The sequence below is a fragment of the Mya arenaria genome, chromosome 11 (assembly GCF_026914265.1).
Source record: "Mya arenaria isolate MELC-2E11 chromosome 11, ASM2691426v1".
NCBI classification, from domain to species: domain Eukaryota; kingdom Metazoa; phylum Mollusca; class Bivalvia; order Myida; family Myidae; genus Mya; species Mya arenaria.
Genome location: NC_069132.1, coordinates 25,999,090 through 26,021,285, shown reverse-complemented (window position 1 = coordinate 26,021,285; position 22,196 = coordinate 25,999,090). Strand labels below are relative to the sequence as shown.

Genomic DNA, 22,196 nt, shown 5'->3' with positions numbered 1-22,196 from the left:
GAAATACTTTGCAGATAACGAAAATTCATTATAACTGACACACAAAACATGTCTAACTTAACCCCCCAAATCGAAAAATGTTCGACATAACAGAACATCGAAATAACAGAGTTCGACATAGCGAGTTTCGACTGTATCGTGTTTTCTAAATGTTTCATTCAGATAAGTTATCTATTGTTCAACTGGCAAACTACGGGAGCTGAATTTGCAATACGGACATGGTTCTTCAATATCCTAAAACAAAGTATGTATTTGTACATCTATCATTACCTTTTCGAATAGTTCGGTCAACTTTTTCATATAATTTGTTGACATATAATGCATCATTAAATTTAATATGAATTTGATCAAACTGATTGTAATTGATCAATTGCGATTGGTTCCAAACCAAATTTCACCATAAACAGATTTTAAATTAGGTGTATACTTATCAGTGATGTAAAAGCAAGATGCGACTATTAAACCAAACATTTTAAATGCAATCGATGCTTTAAATGCCATCGTGGACATCACCACAGACACGCTTTTATGTGGAATGTCTAGATGAATTGATACGCCAGTAATTAATCACAACACTTTCCATACACATTGATTACTTCATAGATATAAAACATAACGACCCATCATCAGCATTCAACATGAGAAACAAGCAAGAAAAGTATCAATTTTCGACGTTAATTGCCTCTTTTCACGTCACAATGTTGGCGAGGGCGTAGTTGTTTGATAGAAAAGGAGAGACGCCGGGTCGAACATGGTGAGCTTTCAATACGATCGATTAATCCGGTTTTCTTATTGCTAACGGATCCAGATATATTTTGATCATGTATTTGCTTAGAAACTGTGTTAATTAATCACTAGGAGACAGTTTTATACCGTTAAAGACGTGTTTACATATTCATATTTAATAGTGAATTAAATGAAAGATTATGTTTCGAGGAAAAAGGATAAAATTATAAAATTGTAATGAAAATAAATATTTTCTGCTGGAATAAAAAACGCATTACAAAACGAGTGACAAATATATTTTCGAAACTGAAACTGATCAGAAATGACTGCGAATATTTGTATCGTAATTGACATTATATTTGACATTGGTTTAAAACAAACCCGATCAGCAAGGCATTGTTGTACTATCGATCAATCGTTTGTTAAGGGTTAATTTGTGAATTTTGCTGTATTTATGATAAGGGTTATCATTAATTCAGCAGGATATGATAGGCCGGCGACGCGATATCACTGCAACACCATGTTCGAGTGTTTGTTTTACACAATCACCGAGAGAAACTTCCATTGATTTCCACTTTTCTAGCATGGTCGATTTCATTTTAAGAAAGGAGTGTATGAAAAATTAACTTAATAAACAATGCCGTTGAAATATGGGCCAAAACTTGGCAACGGTGTGTCATTTCATTTAGATGTCAACAGAACACCGACCAAGAGGAATACCAGAGCGAAAAGTAAACGTATAGGACGCAAGATGGAGAATAGTAATGAAATGAAAATTCCGGATGATGTTGACAAGGAATCGAAACCACTGGACGATGGTGAAAAGGGTTCTGTTTACACACTCAGTCTTGGTTTTGACGCCGATGATGTGATCAGCGCTTCGGATATGCCTAATGTTGTGAATGAAAATGATAATGTGTCAGAAAACATCAGTGAACTGATTGCAGACATTGATAAAGAGATAGAAGATGAAAATTTGGCAGTACTCGAAAGAAGTAAATCAAGGTTCAAAGGACGAACTACTAAGAGCAGAGGAGATAGTTTGACATCATCTACAGATGGAGTTACAGAAGTTAAAACCACCACTAAGAAGGCGACAACTTCAACCGAAAGCTTCGACCAATCAAAAATAATTAAAAATGGCGATATTGATTCTCAGACGTCTTCTGAAAATCAAAAGAAGCACAATCCTGACAAGAGTGTCGATGTTAATGACATTAGTCCGAAAACTCACTGGCAATCCAAAATTAGTTTATCAAAAGTCACAGAATCATCGGCGCTTATTGGAATCCCAAGCAATGTAAGAAAAGAATCCCTAACCGTTCCGACGATGGCACAAATTCCGTCGGAACCTTTGCCGACACGTCGGGATTCCAGTACATCTTCGAAATTCTCGTTGCTAATATCTCCTCGTTCTATAGATGGTAAAAATATAGACTTTTCTGTTGTCCAAATGCCCCCAGAGGAAAAGAAGGCGTCAGTTTTTACGCCTGAGGATTCTTGGATTCGCCAGGCGATCCCGTATCTTCCTTTGTGGGTGTCCATCGTGTGCCTCATTCTGAACATAATCGTTCCCGGATCAGGTAATTCATGTTCGCATAGAAGTTTTGTGATAGCCTCGTGTCGCACCGTTTGGCATAAGCTTTGACCTTAGCCGTAACTCAAAATGAATATATTCAAACTTTGTACACTTGTTGCAAGCGACAATGGGCACATTTGTAACAAGGTCCACAACTCTGGTTTTAATAATGAATGTTTTATGCAGTTTTAAAATACACATAACCATCAGACGGTCGTTGAAATCCGTTTGAGGTGATTTTATTTACTGTCTTACTTACTACCCAAACGTATTTCTTATAAGAAAAACAACAGCAAATAATAATTAAAACACAAATTGGATTTTAAAATATTTCATTCCAACATTATTCGTAAGTCATTGTCATAGCCCTTGTGACAGCTTTGTCGGCAACGTTGAGAAAAACGTTTTATGTCATTATTATACACGCCCATTATTCAATGCAAATAGTTGTAGCTGAAAATACGACACTCGGGCTGAAATGAAGTAAACCCGTTACATTATCAGAGTAACCATGCAACAACACGATAACTCAATCTTTTGAAGCAATAACGGAGTTCAAAATAGGGTATTCTTAAAAAAAAACCTCGGCCGTGGTAAACAAGCGGGATGACTACTGTCCGAATGACTTGACTGTTCTACATATAATAGATCGCTTTTGGTTCAATTGCTGTTGGGTAATTCATGAGTCAGTGCAGCTTTTTGAAAGGAATATCATAACCATGCGCAGTATTGCAATGTTTGACTAAACACGTGTTATTTTTCAATACAGGACTGTTTTTTCCCTAAAAAGGAACGAAACGCCATGTGCTTTATAGTAATAGATTTATTGCAAAGCGTCAATATATATGACCAACATGAATTGAGTTATTGAGAACTCCCGTTTGCCTAAAATGATTGACATTGAAGGTAGTAAGCTAATTTGCTTATGGCTTGCAACTATAAACGCTCTTTAAAAGTATAAAAGTATCAACTAATCCTTCCAAGAATGTCTTTCTTTATCGGCTGACAATGTAGATACAATCGGAACACCTCGGCCAGTATCCAACAGGAATTGGCTATCTTGAAGCTTGCCGGAGATGGCCGAGTTGTTACGATTGCATGTAGATAAAAAAGGAAATTCTTTCTCGTGAAATGAAAGAAGTATGAAGAGGTGTTTAATGTTTCATTTTGTACTACAAGTTGCTTAAATTAATTTTATTATGATATTTTATCTAAGTTGATATTTTTATACCTTTTTACAGAAAAGGCGTCAATCAAGCATGATGATTTTATGTGGGTCAAAATATGTTCTTACACCGGTCACGGTATGAAGACAATGCAAGATGCACACAAAACTAAGCACTATTTTAATGTTACTCATAAAAAACAATAACATATTTTATAATGGACGATAAGTTAGTTCCTTATTCCTTATTCCTTTCTCGTTCCTTATTCCTTATTTAAAATAAATAATTGAAGATATGCTATATATTAATCACTTCTTTGTTATGTGTTTCGTATTTTCATAACAATTGAACAACTTTTTATGTAAAATATTGCACGTTAATAGCAAAACAAATCGAATAAGGAATAAGGAACTAGTTTCCTATTCCTTATTCAAACTCGAATAAGGAACAGAAACGGTGAATTTACAACTTTTCAAGAAATACATTTTTTTTTTATCAAATATCTATGCAGATGTGGTCTACATAAAAAGTTAACAGAAATGCATTGTCTATTCAAGAGAGTGTTATTACATCATGTGCTTTAATAACGTACCAAACCCCGAATAAGGAACAGTACGTAATCTTGAAAACGTAAAAATATTAACTTACTCGTTTTATCACTTTTCGACAAAATAACGTTGCAGGAGTGGTCTATATAAAAAGTTTAAAGAAATGCATTGTCTATTCAACAGCGTTTTAGTGCTTATAAAGAGCTTTAAAAAACGCTCCAAAATCCGAATAAGGAACAGAATGTACGAAAAAAACTCCATTTCATAATTCTTAATTTCCTCATTTTTTGACGAAATATCAATTATACATTGATCTTATCAAATAATTTGAATACATGCGTTGACTTATTCAAAGGGATGGAGTGTTTCAATTACTTTAAAATGCACAATAAGTCGAATAGGGAATAAAGAACTAGTTCCATATTCCTTATTCAAACTCGAATAAGGAACAGAAACGGACGGTGAATTTTCAACTTTTTTAATAAGACATTTTTTTTAGTAAGACTAGTATTATCCCTGAATTTGAAATTTTACCACATGAAGGCTCGAGCTCTCTTCTTAACAAATAACATTGTATCAAATATCTTCTGATTAAAATGACAACTTTGATTATACAGCATTCGTGCGTACAGCGTGTATTGTTTGAATATTGGCGCCTGATTAATTATGTTGCATTGCATATTAATATAAAAAAACCGTATCCATTTCGATTGAAAATGATGTCGCAAAGGACGACAAAAAAGATGAATTATTTGAAATAAACTTTTAAGCACTGTCTCCATTCACTTTAAATTTAAGTGGTTTTATTTATTTTTCTCACGCAAACCACGGCTTGACTGCAGTATACGAAATGTTTGATCATCGCCTTTTGGGAATAAACTGTTTGATATCAAATCGATCAGCAAGTTTGTGAAACAACAAATCAATGCTTGCTAAAAACAAATTCCAGTTCGTTGTCGTACAATGTTTTTTTTTTAATTTGATTAGAAAAAAACACCAAGAAAACTATTTTCGAACATGTTTACCACGAAACAAAAGTATTACTAATAAAATAAAACACTTAGAAGCAGATCTCAACACAGACCTATGAGCCATTTTATTGACCGTAGGTTGATTTTCTAACATACATGTTATAGGTTGTATTTTTAACATACATTTGTGAGTTTACATTTTCAAACGTATACTTGTCCGCCTTGTGGATGTTGTGTATTATGCGACTATGGTAAACCCGCATTTATACTGCTCTTATATTCCCTAACTTCTGTGTGTGACCCCATGTCAAGAATGCTCTGGCCCCTCCTGTCCTTTAGGATTCATTAACTGATGGTTTGAATGGTTTAATCGACAATCTGCCGGGTCTGCATTTTACAGCTTTTGAAATATTGGTTGCACGATATAGAAATGTATCTGATAAATAATGGGCGAGCTGCACGCCCCTTCGTCAACCATACATTATAAAACATGCAAGTAAAAAAATCTCGCTTTCTCCAGGTACAGTTCTGAGCGGGATGTGCATTTTCTGCTGCGGGAAGTCGCGGATCCCTGTAAAGTATGACCAGGACCACGTTGTAATCCTGTGCACGAACACGTGGGTTGGCGTGGCCCAATTGTTCACTGTCACCTTCCTGTTCGTGGGCTGGTTCTGGAGCCTCGCATGGGGAATCAAGATGATCATTCTGTCAGGTACTTGTATATGGCTGGGAATATTTAGATTCAACGGAAGAATATCCTATATATCTGCATTGTAGTCTCATATGTGTAAAGCGGAAACAGAACAATATCAGTAATAATTATTTTCACATAAATCGAATATATGCAGACATGTTATAATAATAACATGATAGACAAGGGTAAAAATACGCATATAATGCACCATTTCTTACTACAAATTGTTAAAATGTTCTTCAGTGAGGGAGTAAATCCAGATTCCCATGCACACAGTTTATGCCGTATACTTCGGTTCTGAGGGAGGGGCCCTTTCAAAAGACTCGCCCCTAAGTTAAGCCCCCTCTTACATCAATTCCTGAAACCGCCCCTGGTTAACCGGGTACCCACAATCGTAACAACTCGGCCATCTCCGGCAACCTTCGAGATAGTTAATTATGTTGGATAATGGCCGAGATGTTCCGATTGCGTGTACCAGTACATACAATCCACGCCGCAGAATAAACACGAAATAGAAAAGCAGAACAGAACAGAACAGAACAAAAATTCAGAACAATAAAAAGCTCATCGTCACAGCAATATATGTATAGAAACAAAAGGCATGACATGTGACAATTATAACATAAGTTCTATTAATAAAATATTGTGAGAGTGTGTATAACAATAACAAGAATGTTATCAATATTAAGGTATAATATGAAAAGGTAACGAATTCGGTGATATATATATATCTCAGGATCTTGCTAGAATAACGAATATTTTTATAACTCCCAGTTTCTTTTTTCCCCTAAATCCCTCTAATAATCCCTTTTCCATAATAATGGTACTGATTCGCGGTCAATTAATACAACCGCAAGATTCATGCTGCGTGATACATCCAATTTTGTGGCTAGCTGTGTGAGAATATTAATATAAAAAAAGTATGTCCTAAGGATTTGATACAAATTTAAGTTTGATCACTACAGTTTATGATACAATCAACAAAACAAAGAGGGAAAAACACAGGAACAGTTATACTATATTGTATAGCACATTAACAGTTTCTACTTTTTGTTAAGCCATCGAAGTAACCAAATTATAACCGCTTGTCAAATAAAAGTATGAAATGCTTTCTGTATTGGTAAGGTACCGGGTGCTTAAATTGTATTCGGATATCCGCCAAAACGTTCCCAGGTACCATCATGCCCTACACGGCACATGAAATTGTCCGAAAGATATAAGCAGCCAAACCATGCATGGTCACGTGAAGGGATTTAGGGGAAAAAAGAAACTGGGAGTTATAAAAATATTCGTTATTCTAGCAAGATTCTGAAAGTCACCTTAAAAGGAGAACTTATTTAAAGAGGGAAAAAAGTTTTGTTTGCATTAATTATATGATTTTTTTTAGATGATCAATAATCCTATATTAAACTTTGGCCGATTAACGCTACAATAATTATTGCTTTTGAAACGAATGAGAAAGCGTTTATATCTTGCAATTTGTGTCATTTATGTCATGCTTTGGTCCGACAAGTCATCAATACGGACAATCATTCGACGTTTTGCCAAGGAAAATTAAAATTTTCTGGAACAGCAATATATCATTCTATTTGAAGATATTTATATTATACAAAAACTCAGTGATTCTTTTATGTTACATTGTCAGTGATGGCCTACTTTGAAACCTATTCGATTTCCCGATTTCTCTCTGAGCGGAAGTGACAATGAATTGCAATTAAGAGTTTCCAATCGCAGTTGCGTATAATGATCAGATCAGTGACATGGGCATGGCAAGAACTGAAACCAATATAGGGTTTGTAAATACCACTCACGGGATATATTTACGTTGACTCGTGCGTTTCCATGCACATAATGCAGTAGTCAATATATTATATTTAGCAGTATGTGTGAATTCAATAAGACATTTAAATCTGAAATCTTTACTTCCTGTTGATACCCCAGAACGTCTAGATGAATTGATTTCCCGTCATTGGATTTCTTTATTTATAAACATAACTATGCATAAAGGAACCATAAATTCTGTTTAATTATCCGAAATTATTTTATTTCAGTCCAGAGACGTCAGGAGCTTGCTGACCAACGGGCTATTGAGCTGCAGACGATGGCGCTCAGTGCCTTTGGCACATTGCCAAAGCGTGGCGTCTGAGCACGATCAGTTTGCATTTGTCCGCCCGTTCGTTTTCATGTTGCTATGTGGCCGCTTGTTGATATTGGATGTCAAAGAAGTTTTAATATATAAATGCATGCACTTCGAAGACGTTGCTTGTTTTGCGAATATAGATACATGCTTATTAAAATCAGATTGTTTTGTTGAAAAGAACGATTTGAATTTTTTTTTATGTAAAAAAAAAACAAATGTCACGGCATTGTTGTCTTATTCTGTAGGAGCGTGTGCTAATCGCATTGGCACACTCCAATAAATACAAGACTAATTTTGATGCCAAGCATCGAAGACACCGCGAGTGTTTTTGAAATAAGACTATAAAGGAAAGCAGGTGCAGTTCGCCAGCATACCGATAGTACGATGATGTAAACACGACAGTACGATGATGAAAACGCGATAGTAAGATGATGAAAACGCGACAGTACGATAATGAAAACGCGAAATCACGATATTACGATGGTGAAAACGCGAAAGTACGATGGTGAAAACACGATAGTTTATCGCATTTTCAGCATCGGGCTGTCGTATAATCGCGTTTTCGTTATCGTACTGTCGCGTTTTCATCATAGTACTGTCGCGTTTTCACCATCATAGTTTCGTGATTTCGCGTTTTCATCATCGTACTATCGAGTATCGCGTTTCAGATCAACACATTCATAGGCGATGGCCCTAACGGCATTCCGTAGTTAAGCGTGACACAGGCTTTCGATGGATAAGGGAAATTATATACTCTTTCAGTTTATAAGCGGTATGATAACAAAAAACAGGAGCGTATATGAGAAAAGAAATTCAAAGTAATCATAACAAGTTTAAAGTGCTGAAAGCACTGATGGGTTAGTGCCACATACAGGGGCAAGTTGACAATTGTGTGATAAGCATTGAAAAAAAAACACAAATGAAATTAATTATACCACAAGGTGACTGGTTTTATATAGGATAACCATACATGGCAAAAGCGCCGAATATGTGAGCGAGCTCATGGATATGGTAAAAATTGGGGTTCGGAGGGGTGGAGTTACCCCTTTATTGTTCTTTTGAATTTCTTTACGCCGCAAATACAAACAAATACCAATTATTTTACAAGTCTGATATTCCAAAAGTACATGTCCAAATAATTGAGCATTATAAAGTATGAATGTTATTGCTAGTTCACTAGTTTTACAAATATTACTACACATTCATATATTAAGCACTAAGAGAGCTAAATGCGGAAAGGTCTTGATAATACTGGTGGCCGATGGTTTGTTGAATAAAAGGGAAACAAATATTGTGTTTGAACTAAAATCGTTCAATTCCTTGGTCCAAATGGCACATCAGAATTTGAAATAATATGTAAACAATGAGTGAGTAAGACACTGAGACAAGTAATCTAGCCAACCGGGTCGGTTTTCCAACCTTGAATCATCTTTCAATGTCGAAACGTTGGTGAATAATATTTGGTCCCAAACGTGTTGAAGACGCCAAAAAACCTTTGTCACTATAGAAATATAGCAAGGTGTCCGACCAAAATTGCTGGAACTTGACACTCCAACCATGGCACCAAATTCATGTAGATTTATGCGCATGCGCGGGCCGATTCCGGTCGTGCCCTTGTTCGAGTGTCAATGATAGGCAACCTTTGACCAAGAAGTTCGAGGCTAGAGCGTAATTATGTGGACGGGTTTGCGTCCGCGAAAAAACATTATACATGTACATATAGGGATTCTGATGCGCAATTTCTACGCACGTTCGAACCCGGGCCGATTTTAATCGTGTAAGAGATCGACCGTCAATGAAATGCAACCTTTGGTCATTAAGGGAAATCCTATAAATCGAGGGGTGCTAAACAGATTGTAGCAAGTCCTATATATTCAGTTAGATTGCGTGGAGATTTCTGTCAATGTGCGCACTTGGTCCGATTTCGCTTGTTTCAGGGGTCGTATGTCAAGGATAGACGACCTTAGTTTGGCATCGGACGTAATTATGTCAACGGTTTTTAAGCGTCCGCATCTTCCCCACGGAACCCTATATATGTAAATAAAGGTGGTCAATTTGAGTTCGAAGATTTCTGCCCATCCTGGAACTCGGACGTAATTTGGGCACTGGGTTTAAGAGTCCGCGACCAATATGTGTATATCTGGTTTTTGGCGAGTCTATTTCTGTGAATTCGCGCACTCTGGCCGAATTCGCTTGAGTCAAGGAAAGCCAAATCACCCCTTTTAAGTTGAGCGTCTCTCCCGCGGAACCCTAAATATATATACGGATATAAACCGTTGTCAAGGATGGGATCCCTTGGTTTAAACACGGACGTAATTTGGTCACTGAATTTTGAGGGTCCGCATAACTCTTATATATACGGAAAGGAATGTTGGTGCGCAGATTTGCTTGCACCCGGACCAATTTCGTTCGTGTCAGGGTTCAAGCATCATGAGTAGGCAATATTGGTTCGACCCCGGACGTAAACAAGTCACCAGATTTGAGCGTCCACGTATTTTCCGCGGAGACCTTTATATGCACGTACATTTTCAGAGATTTTGGTGTAACCTATGCCATAACCGAAACTGTTACTGCAGAGCGCATGATCGACAATATGCGCACCAAGAACCCATTTACGCACTTATATAAATTGAACTAAAGTTGTGTACAGGATATAAACATACTATGTTTTAATGTAAAAGGCATAACAGGAATAACTTTGGCATTTTACCCCGCAATCGAACTCGACTGTAACTACATGTACGGTTTTAGCAAGTTTTTAAAATGGACAAAGTGCTGCAGAAAAACAATAGGGTGCTGATGGGGAAAACAACTCAGTGTGTCGGACTGTAAAAAATGAACATAATAAATCTGGAAGAACATTTTAGGAATTGTTTCTTCATGATTGGATAATAAATAAACAAGATATTATTCTGCACAAGTTTTTGCTGACGCCGCCGACACCACCACTGAGGCCAAAAACAATACCTTCTCATTAGTTGTGAGTAATTCATTAACTCAGACAAGGGAAGCATGAACCACAAACAAAAACACATAATTTTTAATGATAGTTACGTGAATGATTAAATTTAAAAGAAATGTCAAAAACTTTCTGCTGTGCGTGTAGCAATTCTTCGCATAGTTCCATACACTTTGGAAGGTGGACTCCCTGAAAACAAAGTAAAACCATTTTAAGCTATATTGAATAATGAAGGTATATTTGCAAAGTTAAGTTTCAAATAAAGGGTTTAATAAAAAGGCTCCAAATTGTCTCTTTTTATTTATTCTGACTAAAGATGCATTTTATGACATACTTGTGCAATATTAAAGGAGCTAGACACCAGATATTACCAAAATCGCCAAATACATTATTTCCACTAACACCCTAGAATTGTCAATATGGGTTAGTACGAGGCCGATAGTACATCATTATACATAAATTAAACGAAATATCTTGTCACTGTCTCTGCTGAGGTTACCCATTTAAAATAAGCGCACAACGGTTTCACAGTGTATAGTGTGTATTTAGCATATTAAAGTCACGTGATTAGTACTGATACATATACTGACCCTGTCTCTAAATTAACTGGGATTTACATGGCAGAAAAACTCAGTAAAATTTGAATTGGAAAAATATGCAATAACTGCGGGAGATCCATGTGTCCTAAGAGATGTGATTCATCAGTTATTACGATAAAATTATACTTAATTTTGGTTTCATACAAATAAACTAATTATAATGCGTAAGGAAGTTTTGTGGATCTAGGGAAAGAGACATCAAACATATCATCTACCATTCTTACCTAATATTAAATTACATAGTGCCGTGCGTGCCACCCGTATGTTCTGGTATGACCCCAGTATGTGTATAGAACTGAAATGAAAAAAGGTTACAAAAGAAATGATATATTAAAGAGACATAATTACTGAATTATAAAGAACATTAACAAGCAAATTCGTTGAATTGATATCTTCCGCCTGATTAGGCAAAATTCATGGATTGGAAATGAAAAGTAGGTGGAATATTCCTATATTAACATGTAATATGGCTGCAGAGCAATGGACTATTATGAACGTTGGATATAAGTTTGAGTTTGTTTAGAATTATTATCATGTGTTCAGTCATACATGTATGAACATAATCTGACCAATCACTATCATGAAATGGTTTCAGACAAGATTTTTGTAAGATTTGACCTAGTGACCTACTTTTTTTTATCACATGTGACCCAGTTTTCTAATATATAATCACATGTGACCCAGTTTTAAACATGTCAAAGAGTTCATCAAGGAAAACATTCTGATCACGTTATATGAATATTAGACCATACATAATACCATAATGTGTTCCAAAGATTTTTCTAAGATTTGAGCTAGTGACCTAGTTTTTGACCCCATGTTACCCACTTTAACAAGCGGTCCATATTTCATCAAGGGGTACATCCTGACCAAGTTTAAACATAATCTGACAAATCATTACCATGATATGGTTCCTGACAAGATTTTTCTAAGATTTGACCTACTGACCTAATTTTCGATCATATGTGACCCAGTTTAATTTATGTCCAAGAGTTTATCAAGGAAAACATTTTGATTAAGTTTCATGAATATTTGACAATGTATAATGCCTCTAGTTTGTTCCAAAGATTTTTCTAAAATTCGACCTAGTGACCTAGTTTTTGACCCCATGTAATCCACTTCAAAAGTGGTCGAGATTTGATCAAGGGGAACATTCTGACCAAGTTTGAACATTTTCTGATCAATGTCTACCAAGATATGGTTACGGACCGACGGACAACGCCAAAACAACATCCCCCTTCGGTTCAGCTGGGGATAACAACATGTAGTGAGGGCTAGTACAATTATGTTTCAGATGTTCAAAAGAAAAATATTATTAACCCGTATTTCATGTATTATGAAAATAAATCTGTCTGGAATTAACGATTATCAGTTGAATATTGATCCACGGTCGAAGCAGTTAGCAATTAAATCGCAATACTCTTAATACTTATATCATTTATTATTGCTAACACTTCATCTGACGTATGTCCAAAATGGTTGTTAAAACCTTGCATTTAGAACAATGTATCACTATACTACCTATAATATGCATAATAAGGCAACAAAAATTAATGAGGTTTCATAAATTTTTTTGCAAAATGATGGAATAAAAAAGTGCCACCTCGACATTGATGTAAAAACTCACCACATCTTTTTCAATTATTATAGCAGTTTCGAAACAAAGAGTTTTTAACACTGGCCGCAAATGTGCACAAACATTTTGGACACACCTCAAATATAAAGCATTGGTAAAAAAACAGAAAAAGTGAATGCTTTATAGAATACATCTACTCAAAGTGAGTCTACTTCTTGAATAGGTTACTGGCATACAGATTATGATATATAAGGCAATGAATTAATAAGAAATCAAGGATAATTGTTTGTTTCAGGAAGACTTTGCTTTAATTTATTGAGTGAGAACCGAAAGATATAGTTTTTATTAGAGTGGCAGGGTTTGATTTGACAGAAAACAGGCCAAAATTTTAAAACAGTAATTAATATATCAAAGTGGTTTTTCAGTGTCTTTAAACAGTGAGATGATAATTTTCTATAAACCACCCGAAATCATATACCAGAAATAAAAGGATTATATCTCCTCAATCGTTGAATCAAATTACCTGTCAGCTAGTACAATTCTGGTCCTGGTCACATTTTCAATTGTAAATTTTGTCTTTCCATTGTGGCCAGCAACTCTTCCAATAGCTCTTGACAAATGGTCTCCCTTTAAAGGTTTTACTGAAAAACAGAAATAACAATGTCAAATGTGATAGAATGTGTTCAGCAAATTAGCAATATTCAAATTCAATTATATGAAGCAAATCCCCTCTAAATTGAAATACAATCTGACTTCCTTACTCTATTAATATTAACCCTTTTTTCAATTGCTACACTTTAAATGACAATATTCACAAAATACCTTGACCAGCAGTGTTAGTTTGAAGTCATTTTGAGTTCATCATAAAAAAGAAAGAGGAAGTAACAGCAAAATATTCTGTACAAATGCATTATTCAACAATGTATGTATCACTGAATGTTCATAGGAAATAACTAAACAGTTACCATCAGTGACTTTGAAAGACTCCAAGTACAAATCATCGAGACGAACCAAGGCCAAGCCATCCTAAAATTTGTATTAAAGTGACACTCTTATTCAAAACCAATACACACACATGTATGACAAATATAAAATTTGAGTGATAAGCCTTTAACTACTTACTAAATAATGCATTACTGGAAAATATATTACATACTGATAACACAATTGGAACCATGTATTTAAAAGCTGAACACCTAAAAATGGTAAATGATTGGTGTGCTAAAAGATTTTACTGCGATCTAATATTGTTTAATAAGACAGAAATATTGTGTTTTCTGCTCCTTTATTTCAAATTAAACTTGGTATCCTTTATAATTGTTTTCAACATTAATTCATTCTTTCTGGTATATTAAAACATTAGTATTTATTGTGGTAAAACTTATTTGGGAGTAAGAGTGCATCTTTAATATAGCAGACATTGATTAAAAAAAATATGACTGTAACAGACATAACAGGTCCTCATACCAGAAATACCACATTTCAAGATAACAGGGTAGTTTGTATTGCATTTTGATCTGGGAGGTTGTATTCGAATAAAATGGATTTTTGTTTTGTTTTTATAATTGTTTTGAGAGGTGCTAGCTGAGTAGAATAAAACCTCCCAGATCAAAAAGTAGTACTATTATCTTTTTTGACATAAACAACTGGTTTAAATCATTTTAAAGATACATGATTTTATAAAATGTTCTGTTTACATCGTACTGTTTAGTTTTATGACATCATTTTAACATCACACAATGAAGCAAAGTCTGCTGTCTTGCACTGGAGTGGAATAACGGCTACTTTATTTTGTGACAGAAATTGCATATGGATTTAAGATGATTGGATTAATAATTTAAGATGATTGGATTAATAATACAATTAATATATTAATTCTACACACTTTTGCAAAGTAAAGACTACAATCTTGAATAAACAACTTACATCCACTTCAAATCCCAGGGTAAATGCTCTCACAAAATCTGCCGCTTTTTGTAGAGCTCCAATGTCTTTTGTTTCTTTACATGTCTGAATATATATAACATAATAATTAAAAGTATATCTATGAAACTTGTTTTTGATATCTTATTTGTTTTATGAATTCTCTTTCTAAAACAATCCCTAGCAACTTGCTGCCCTCTCAATGTTTTTTGATATTACGAGGGAACTTTAAAGGAATCTGCCTCACAAATATGTGTATTTTGGATGCCTGTACACCCTATATTATTTTGGTCTCATGTGAAATGGTTTTGTATGCAGGAAAAGAAAATGTAAAAGATTTATTTAAAAAGAAATAACAGAAACTTTTTGGGGGCCTTCAAGATTGCAAAATAAATATTTTGTGTACAAGTTCAGTAGGAATAAAAAACACTGGTTGCCAGGCATAAAAATTTAACTGAACTTGTCTAAAATTGATCAATTTATTTCTTACCAGTAAGCCTGGTCACAAAGAGTACACAAACATACATGCCATATCCCCCGGCGGGGGGAAAAATCCCCCGGAATTTCGATCCAACCCCCGGTTGTTGTTTTTTTAGAAATTTTACATCAGGCAATAATGACAAAGTGAAACCACAGTATGTGAGTGAAACTGAATGTAAAGAAACAACTCCACAATGCCAAAAGGAAACTTTTACAACAAGTGATCAATTAATTTGTAGTAATTATCAAAGGCAAAGAAATATTGCTATTTTGGAAGGAAGAAATTAATAATATTTATTCTATTCTCTTTTTGTCTGAAAGTCATCAAAGCTGATAGAATTAAGCACAATTTTTTAAAAGACTTTGGAGGAAGGTAAATTTAATTTAATTGTCTCGAAAACATATTTTTCCAATGACATATTTTGTTCTGCAAGTGCATTACAGTATGACATGACAGTGTATCATAAGAATATGATAAAAACATAATGACATAAAATAATTCTGCATAATGAAAAAGTTAAGAGGTTTTCAAAGCAAACTATATGTGAATACATTTTTTCGTACTTGCGTCTAAAAATACTTTAAAATTTCGCCAAATTAGACCTGCTAAAAAAATCCCCCTGAATACAACCAAAATCCCCCTGAATGTTCAGCCTTTTGAACAAATCCCCCTGAATGGTCTCCAGAAAATATGGCATGTATGCACAAAGGGTATTTAAAACTGTTGGATATGTCCACCAGGACCATGACGTACAAAATACAGTTAATGTTCTACAATACAAGACAGCAATGGATAACATTTATCAACATCTACATTTATTGAAGCGTAATTATGTGAAATGGAAGTCATTCTCGAGGTACTAGAAATACTATACCTTTATTTCTACATTTCTGGTTTTAAGGTTGAACCGGACTTGGAGGTGTAAATGTTCAACAATTGGGGTAAATATTTTCATCCAGTTCTCCTTCAGAGGTCCATATCTGTTTGGAGGTACTGGGATTTTTCTGAACTCTGTCTTCCCTCCCTGAAATAACAAAACATCAAATCAATATTGTTTTCAAAGGATATTCTTGCAGTGATCAAAATTAGTACAAGTCTGAACAAAATGAAAACAAAAACAGATCAATATTGTTGTGAAATTTTCATGGTAACAATAATAGTATTAATATACATGTACACAAAGGAATAAAAAGGATGCAGAAAAGTACACAAAGAATGAAAAGGATGGAAAAATGAATTGGCAAAACAATGTTATTTTTTTTTGCTTCTTTCATGGCTCACCAAATTTGTTCATTTTGTTCATGCTAAATGCTAAAACGGCAAATTATAAAATGAATAAAAAATATTCACATGGGTGAAAGTTGAAAATTTTCAAAATACTGAAAATCAAAGTTGGGGGCCAGGGGGCCGCAGGGCCCCCGGTGGGTCCAGGGCAACGCCCTGGCTAGGGGTCCAGGGGGCCGGAGGCCCCCGGAAGCTCCAGGAATAAAGCATTTTATAAACACCTTTCAAAGCCTTTCCTGACTTTAAATCAGTCAAATCTATGTTGTATATTTATGATATTTCTGGCAGCTTTTGTTAACATACATAAGACCCCTGACAAAAACATCCCTCAATACTTAAATTCTTGCTCATTAATCAATAATTCATTTAACTCTGTAACTCATTCAATAAACGTTAAAAAAGAAAAGAAAAAAGAATAGAAATTAAGATTTATATTATATTTTTATCAAGTTAAACAGCACATTTAATAACTTGTACATACACAAACATATATAAAATACATACAACAATATTGCTAAGAAAATATTTACAAAATATTACAAGTCTCTAAACTAAATGTTCACTGGTCTGCCTATATTTCTTTTCCACTGGGTGTCCCAACAGAATCACTAGTGGATATAAAATTTATACAAGATATTGTTAAAAGCATTTACAAAATATATCAGAGTCCCTAAACTGAATTTTTGATGGCCTGTCTATATTGATTTAATTCGTTTCCACTGGTGTCCACAACTAGAACCACTAGTGGCTTTCCTTTTTCTGTTGACTATTCTGTTTTTCAGTCTCACTAACTTGGCTATTCTACTGGCTTTCTCCAATTTCAGCATTTGAATAGAGCTGTTCAATTTCTCTGTCCTTTTCTTTTCCACTTCTTCCCTTTTTCTTTTCAGATAGTCTTGATAAGATGCATATGCATTTATGCAAGCTTTTATCATACTTCTACTAACTCTCATTTTAGTGCTTTTTTCAGCTCTTCTCTTTAGGGAAGTCTTCACAATGGCCACAGCTTCATAGTTGACCACTGTTAGCTGGGTCCTGTCTTTTTCTATGATATCATCCATGATATTAAATGTGGATTCAATCAAAGGTCCGCTAAAGATGGTCAGTAGAGCCATAACAAGCTTCTTCAGCATTGGGTAGCGGACCTCTGTGAAAGTTTTTATTTTGAACACTTTGGTCCAGAAGCCAGTATCAATTCTGTCCTCCTCATTGAACTCCGACCTCACATCCTTCACTTGTGGATCAACACAGTACTTGTCAATCTCTTCAGCTAGATGCCCATTCTGTTCGTCAGAAAACACATTTGGCAAGCAACTAGCTAATCGCTTTAAGGCACTAGAGGTTTGACTGTGGTTACCTAAGTCTGGGTCCAAGGCAGTCATCCAACGCAGTGTTTTGTTGTCAATTGGCATTTTTAGCATTTTTTTGGCAGCCATGACATACCCATGTCGGAGGTTAGCATACAGATTTTGAACCCAGTGCCTGCATGATTTGTCTATTCTTGCTTTGTTGAGTTCAGTATATGCATATTTCCCTACACCAATACCTCTGTCCGGTTTCTGGAGAGTTCTGTCAGTGACATCTAATTTCATCAACTTAGTGATACTGTCTGGAATTTTCTCAGGTTTCATAAACATTCCCAACAGTTCTGTGGCTACCTCTGTCATTCTAGTGTGAAGAGTGTGAATCAAGGGTTTTTCACTCTGGAACTGTTTCACAAACCCTTGAAACACATCCAGTAGACCCCTAAACAGATTGATCTTAACCAGTGTTTCCCTCCTATTATGGAAAAGACTGTCTAGGATCCGCTCCTTGCGCTCATTGCTCGTGACTGACTTGTGCTGCCTCTCCTTTGACAGCTGAAGAAGGATGATGGCTGCCTGTGCTTGGTCTGAGACATTGTGATCTTGAAAGATCTGGCTTATCAGCTGCCTAAAAACGTACATAAAGTCATTAAAGAAATTATAGATCAATAATATTTATAACCAGACCATGTAACCATCTTTTAAGTATATACTAGATAAAAATCGCTTTAAAACATCATTAAGTTTAAATGTTGCTTGATCATGTGACATATCAGACATGTGTTATTTTAATCAATATATACATACATTCAGCAATAATACATTTTTATCCTTTTAAATATTTAAGGGAATTTATTAAATAAATAAGCCTTTTCTGTTATCTTTTTTTGTATTCTTATTAAGCATTTCTTAACTCACAGTGTCACCACTGACATCAAGCAGGTTGGGATTTTTCTGTCTGATAAGTGTTTCAACACCTCCTCGTACTCCCCTCATTGTTGAACAATTATCCATTAAAACACTTACTACCTGAGTCCATTCAATAGCATATTCAGCCAATATACTTTCAAGGGATTTCAAGATATTGGCTGCAGTCGCTAAGTTCTGCTTCCTGGATCCCAGATGAGCAATTTCAATTTTCCCTGTCTCTTCGTCAAAGTATTGAATGAGCACATTCAATATCTTGTCATTATTGTTGTTTGTGGCCTCATCACAATTTAATGACAACACCTGGCCTTTCAATTTATCTTTTAGTTCTTCCTTCAAACTTTTTGCAACGCCATGTGTGTTTATGTAAGTAGCACTAGTCTTAGAAATGGTGGTCTTGTCTAGTGCTTGTTTGTCTTGACTCAACCGTTTTGCAAACTCTAACAGCTCTGGTGCCAATGTGAATGGCAGGCAATGTTCACTCAGGAAAGATGCTGTAATGGCGCGTTGCTTGGCGACCCTGTCTAGCATAGACTCAGACTGCTTACTGGCTTGTGAAGACCCAGGCAGGACCTAAAAATATATAAGATAAATCTCACCTTGCTGTGTCACCATCAAATATGACTTTATGTCTTAACCTAATTTACCTCAAACATTATCAATAAAAATATTTTTTTTCATTTTTGTACAGGTCTCAAATTCTTTAGATAGGGAACTCCTAATGGTCACCAAATAAGAAAAATAAATAAATGAGTGTCATGATGATTATAAGTACTAGTGTCATTGTAACACATTTTGTATTTACTACACTACTGATTAAAAATAAAACATACTGAAAGTGAAAATACAACTAATAAAAATGATATTAATATATATAGTAAACACTATTTTACCGTATTGGTTTTCACTACCCTATGGTTTTTCTGATGGTTTGCATCTTCGCAATGAAGTTTGAGTGCTTTCTTTCCGTTTGATTTGTAGTTGATTGTTTTCCCACACAGACTGCAAAAAGCCACACCACATACTTCTATCTTTTGGAGCCAATCGGACCATTTCACACCCTTCGAATCGACTTCTGACAGCCATTGCCACCTCCATTTGTTTTTCGCAGGCTGTTCAAGCTCTTTAGTATTATACCCTGGGGGTAGAAACTTCATTGTTCAATTTTGACAGCAGTATTTCGATTAATTTTTTTGTTTACTTTTGCTTCCAATTTGCGGTATGTCGTAAAAGTCGTAAAGGGTACTGACCGTAAGTCCTCGGCGAAAACTGGCCTTTTCCGCCATCAAAGTTTTTGTTAGCGCGGAAACTGCCGAGGTCACTCGGAGAAAATTGGAATTACAATGCTTTTTCACGAAAAGAAACGACTGTTTTCGGAAACATTCGGATGATATCGCCGACAGAAAGTTACTGCTTATGTCAACGCTATTTATAGAACGAAATTGGAAAACCAGTAATTTAACTTGGTTTTGTCTTCGATTTTGAGTGGATCGCGATGTTGATGGTGGATGATGGGGTACCCCCCCCCCCCCCCCCGAAAAACTCACCGGATTTACACGTTTTGGAAAAATGACCCCTGAGAAGACCGAAAATACGGAATTCCGTATTAATACGGAAAACTTTCACCCATGTATTCAATGCATTTGTTGGCTAAGAACTTAGAAAGTATAGTTGGTTACTGAACTTAAGTTTAGTGTAATAACCTAGGATGACCCATGAAAGCCCTGGAGCTTATTTCTAATGGAGTCCTTGGTTTATAAACTTTATACCATTATAATCGTATTATAAGGTCTATAGGACACTAGCATAGATAGGAGGCAGGCAAAAAAATATGTGAAAATCGGGTAAAAGAACTTAATACAATATCAATATATATAGGCCGCAGTGAACAAATGTAGAAATCAGCAGCCATCATATATGATCTGTCAGGTTTTAGATCAGTTTTTATTGAATCATTTCAAAACCTACTTTCAATTTGTAAATTTACTCATCATTGTCAAGGTGACAGGAATACAACTGGAACAGAGGTAAACTTCAAAAAATATACATAGTAAACTTACAAAAGAAAAAACATACTTTATGTATTAAAGATGATATTACATGGCAGAGCTTGGTCATATCATATGATAATTTATCGTTGAATTGAGACTCTCAAGCCATTTATCATGAAAGGGTCAAGCCCTGCCAAGTACTAACCTCTGACTCATTATCGACAAAGTTCAAGAGTGGTGACAATACCTGGTGATTATGCCTCAGACCTAGTCTAAAATAATAGACGTGTTATACGGGATTCTTCCAATCCCCAACGGGTTTGTGCAAAAACTGGGTGGGTTTGAAAAATATTGAAATTGTATTAAGTGAAGTATTTTATGTTTGAAATGGATAATAAAGGTTTATTTTCATATTTTTCCATGTAAGTACAAAGCTATGTTGCATAAAACAAGCATTAAACACTTGATCTATCTTTCCAATAAAACGAAACTTGACTGACACAGACAACAATTATGCCAAGCACAGCTCGACCCAATCATAATAACTCAGCCACCTCCGAAGAGCTTTGTGATAGACCTCGTAAATACAATCGTAACAACTTGGCCATGAACGAAGAGCATCGATTGCTGTAAAACTGTTAACTGCAGTCTTGCGTTATGTTTTGACAGAATGAAATGAAGAAAACCCCATCAAACTCATAATTATTTGTTGGATATTTATATTTTGTCTACGGAACTAATATAAAATAACATTATCTAGTAATATTTCTTGTTTTTATGATATTTTATGGACACAATATGCTTTAAACCGGAATCCAGATCGGAACAACTACCCACTTTTGGTACAAAACAATTTGTACGTGAAGGATTTGCCATATCAAAATTCGTAAAAAAAAATCTGTCAACATACAATTATTTGGACTAGTCGCAGACCCTCTGATCAAAAGTTTTTATTTGATTAAGCTATCAAATCACCCGTCAAAACCTATTAAATGCATTTAGTCAAGTTAATTACATAAAAATAGTTAATAAATTGTCATAAGCTACAGCAACCTTTAGCTGATCTCCACTGATAGGGGGAAAGTTAGGTCTCTTTTCTGCTGAAGGTTGGTCTGTTGTGTCCATTTGTGTGCTACCCTCTGGCTTTTCTTGAGTCTCTGTGGCCATTTTACGTTTTCTTTTGGGTCTTACTGAGGTAAATTCAGCCTCTTTTGGCACTGATGTTCCGGCTTCTGCTGACATTTAAACAAAAATATGAAGAGTTATTTCACAACGTGCTTTTGTTATTACCGGAAGTTAAAAAGGAATTGATCAATAAACTGTAGGGT

At 35.2% G+C, this 22,196-nt stretch overlaps 3 protein-coding genes across 3 annotated transcripts; 1 reads left to right on the top strand and 2 right to left on the bottom strand.

Moving 5' to 3' along the window:
• Positions 1–1,456: 1,456 nt before the first annotated feature.
• Positions 1,457–7,931, top strand: LOC128207681 (uncharacterized). Its single transcript, XM_052910752.1, has 3 exons — positions 1,457–2,309; positions 5,511–5,702; positions 7,736–7,931. The coding sequence occupies exons 1-3, from the start codon at positions 1,478–1,480 to the stop codon at positions 7,828–7,830; spliced, it is 1,119 nt and encodes a 372-aa protein (XP_052766712.1). The 5' UTR covers positions 1,457–1,477; the 3' UTR covers positions 7,831–7,931.
• A 2,921-nt stretch (positions 7,932–10,852) lies between these two features.
• On the bottom strand, positions 10,853–22,176 carry LOC128207684 (RNA-binding protein PNO1-like). The gene is made up of 7 exons (XM_052910755.1): positions 21,922–22,176; positions 16,237–16,386; positions 14,885–14,968; positions 13,924–13,984; positions 13,482–13,599; positions 11,607–11,677; positions 10,853–10,972 (listed from the first exon to the last, which is right to left on the bottom strand). The coding sequence occupies exons 1-7, from the start codon at positions 22,108–22,110 to the stop codon at positions 10,905–10,907; spliced, it is 741 nt and encodes a 246-aa protein (XP_052766715.1). The 5' UTR covers positions 22,111–22,176; the 3' UTR covers positions 10,853–10,904.
• LOC128207680 (uncharacterized) lies at positions 17,069–20,383 on the bottom strand. The gene is made up of 3 exons (XM_052910751.1): positions 19,771–20,383; positions 18,869–19,450; positions 17,069–18,578 (listed from the first exon to the last, which is right to left on the bottom strand). Exons 2-3 carry the CDS (start codon positions 18,883–18,885, stop codon positions 17,342–17,344), a joined length of 1,254 nt encoding a protein of 417 aa, XP_052766711.1. The 5' UTR covers positions 18,886–19,450; positions 19,771–20,383; the 3' UTR covers positions 17,069–17,341.
• Positions 22,177–22,196: the final 20 nt, after the last annotated feature.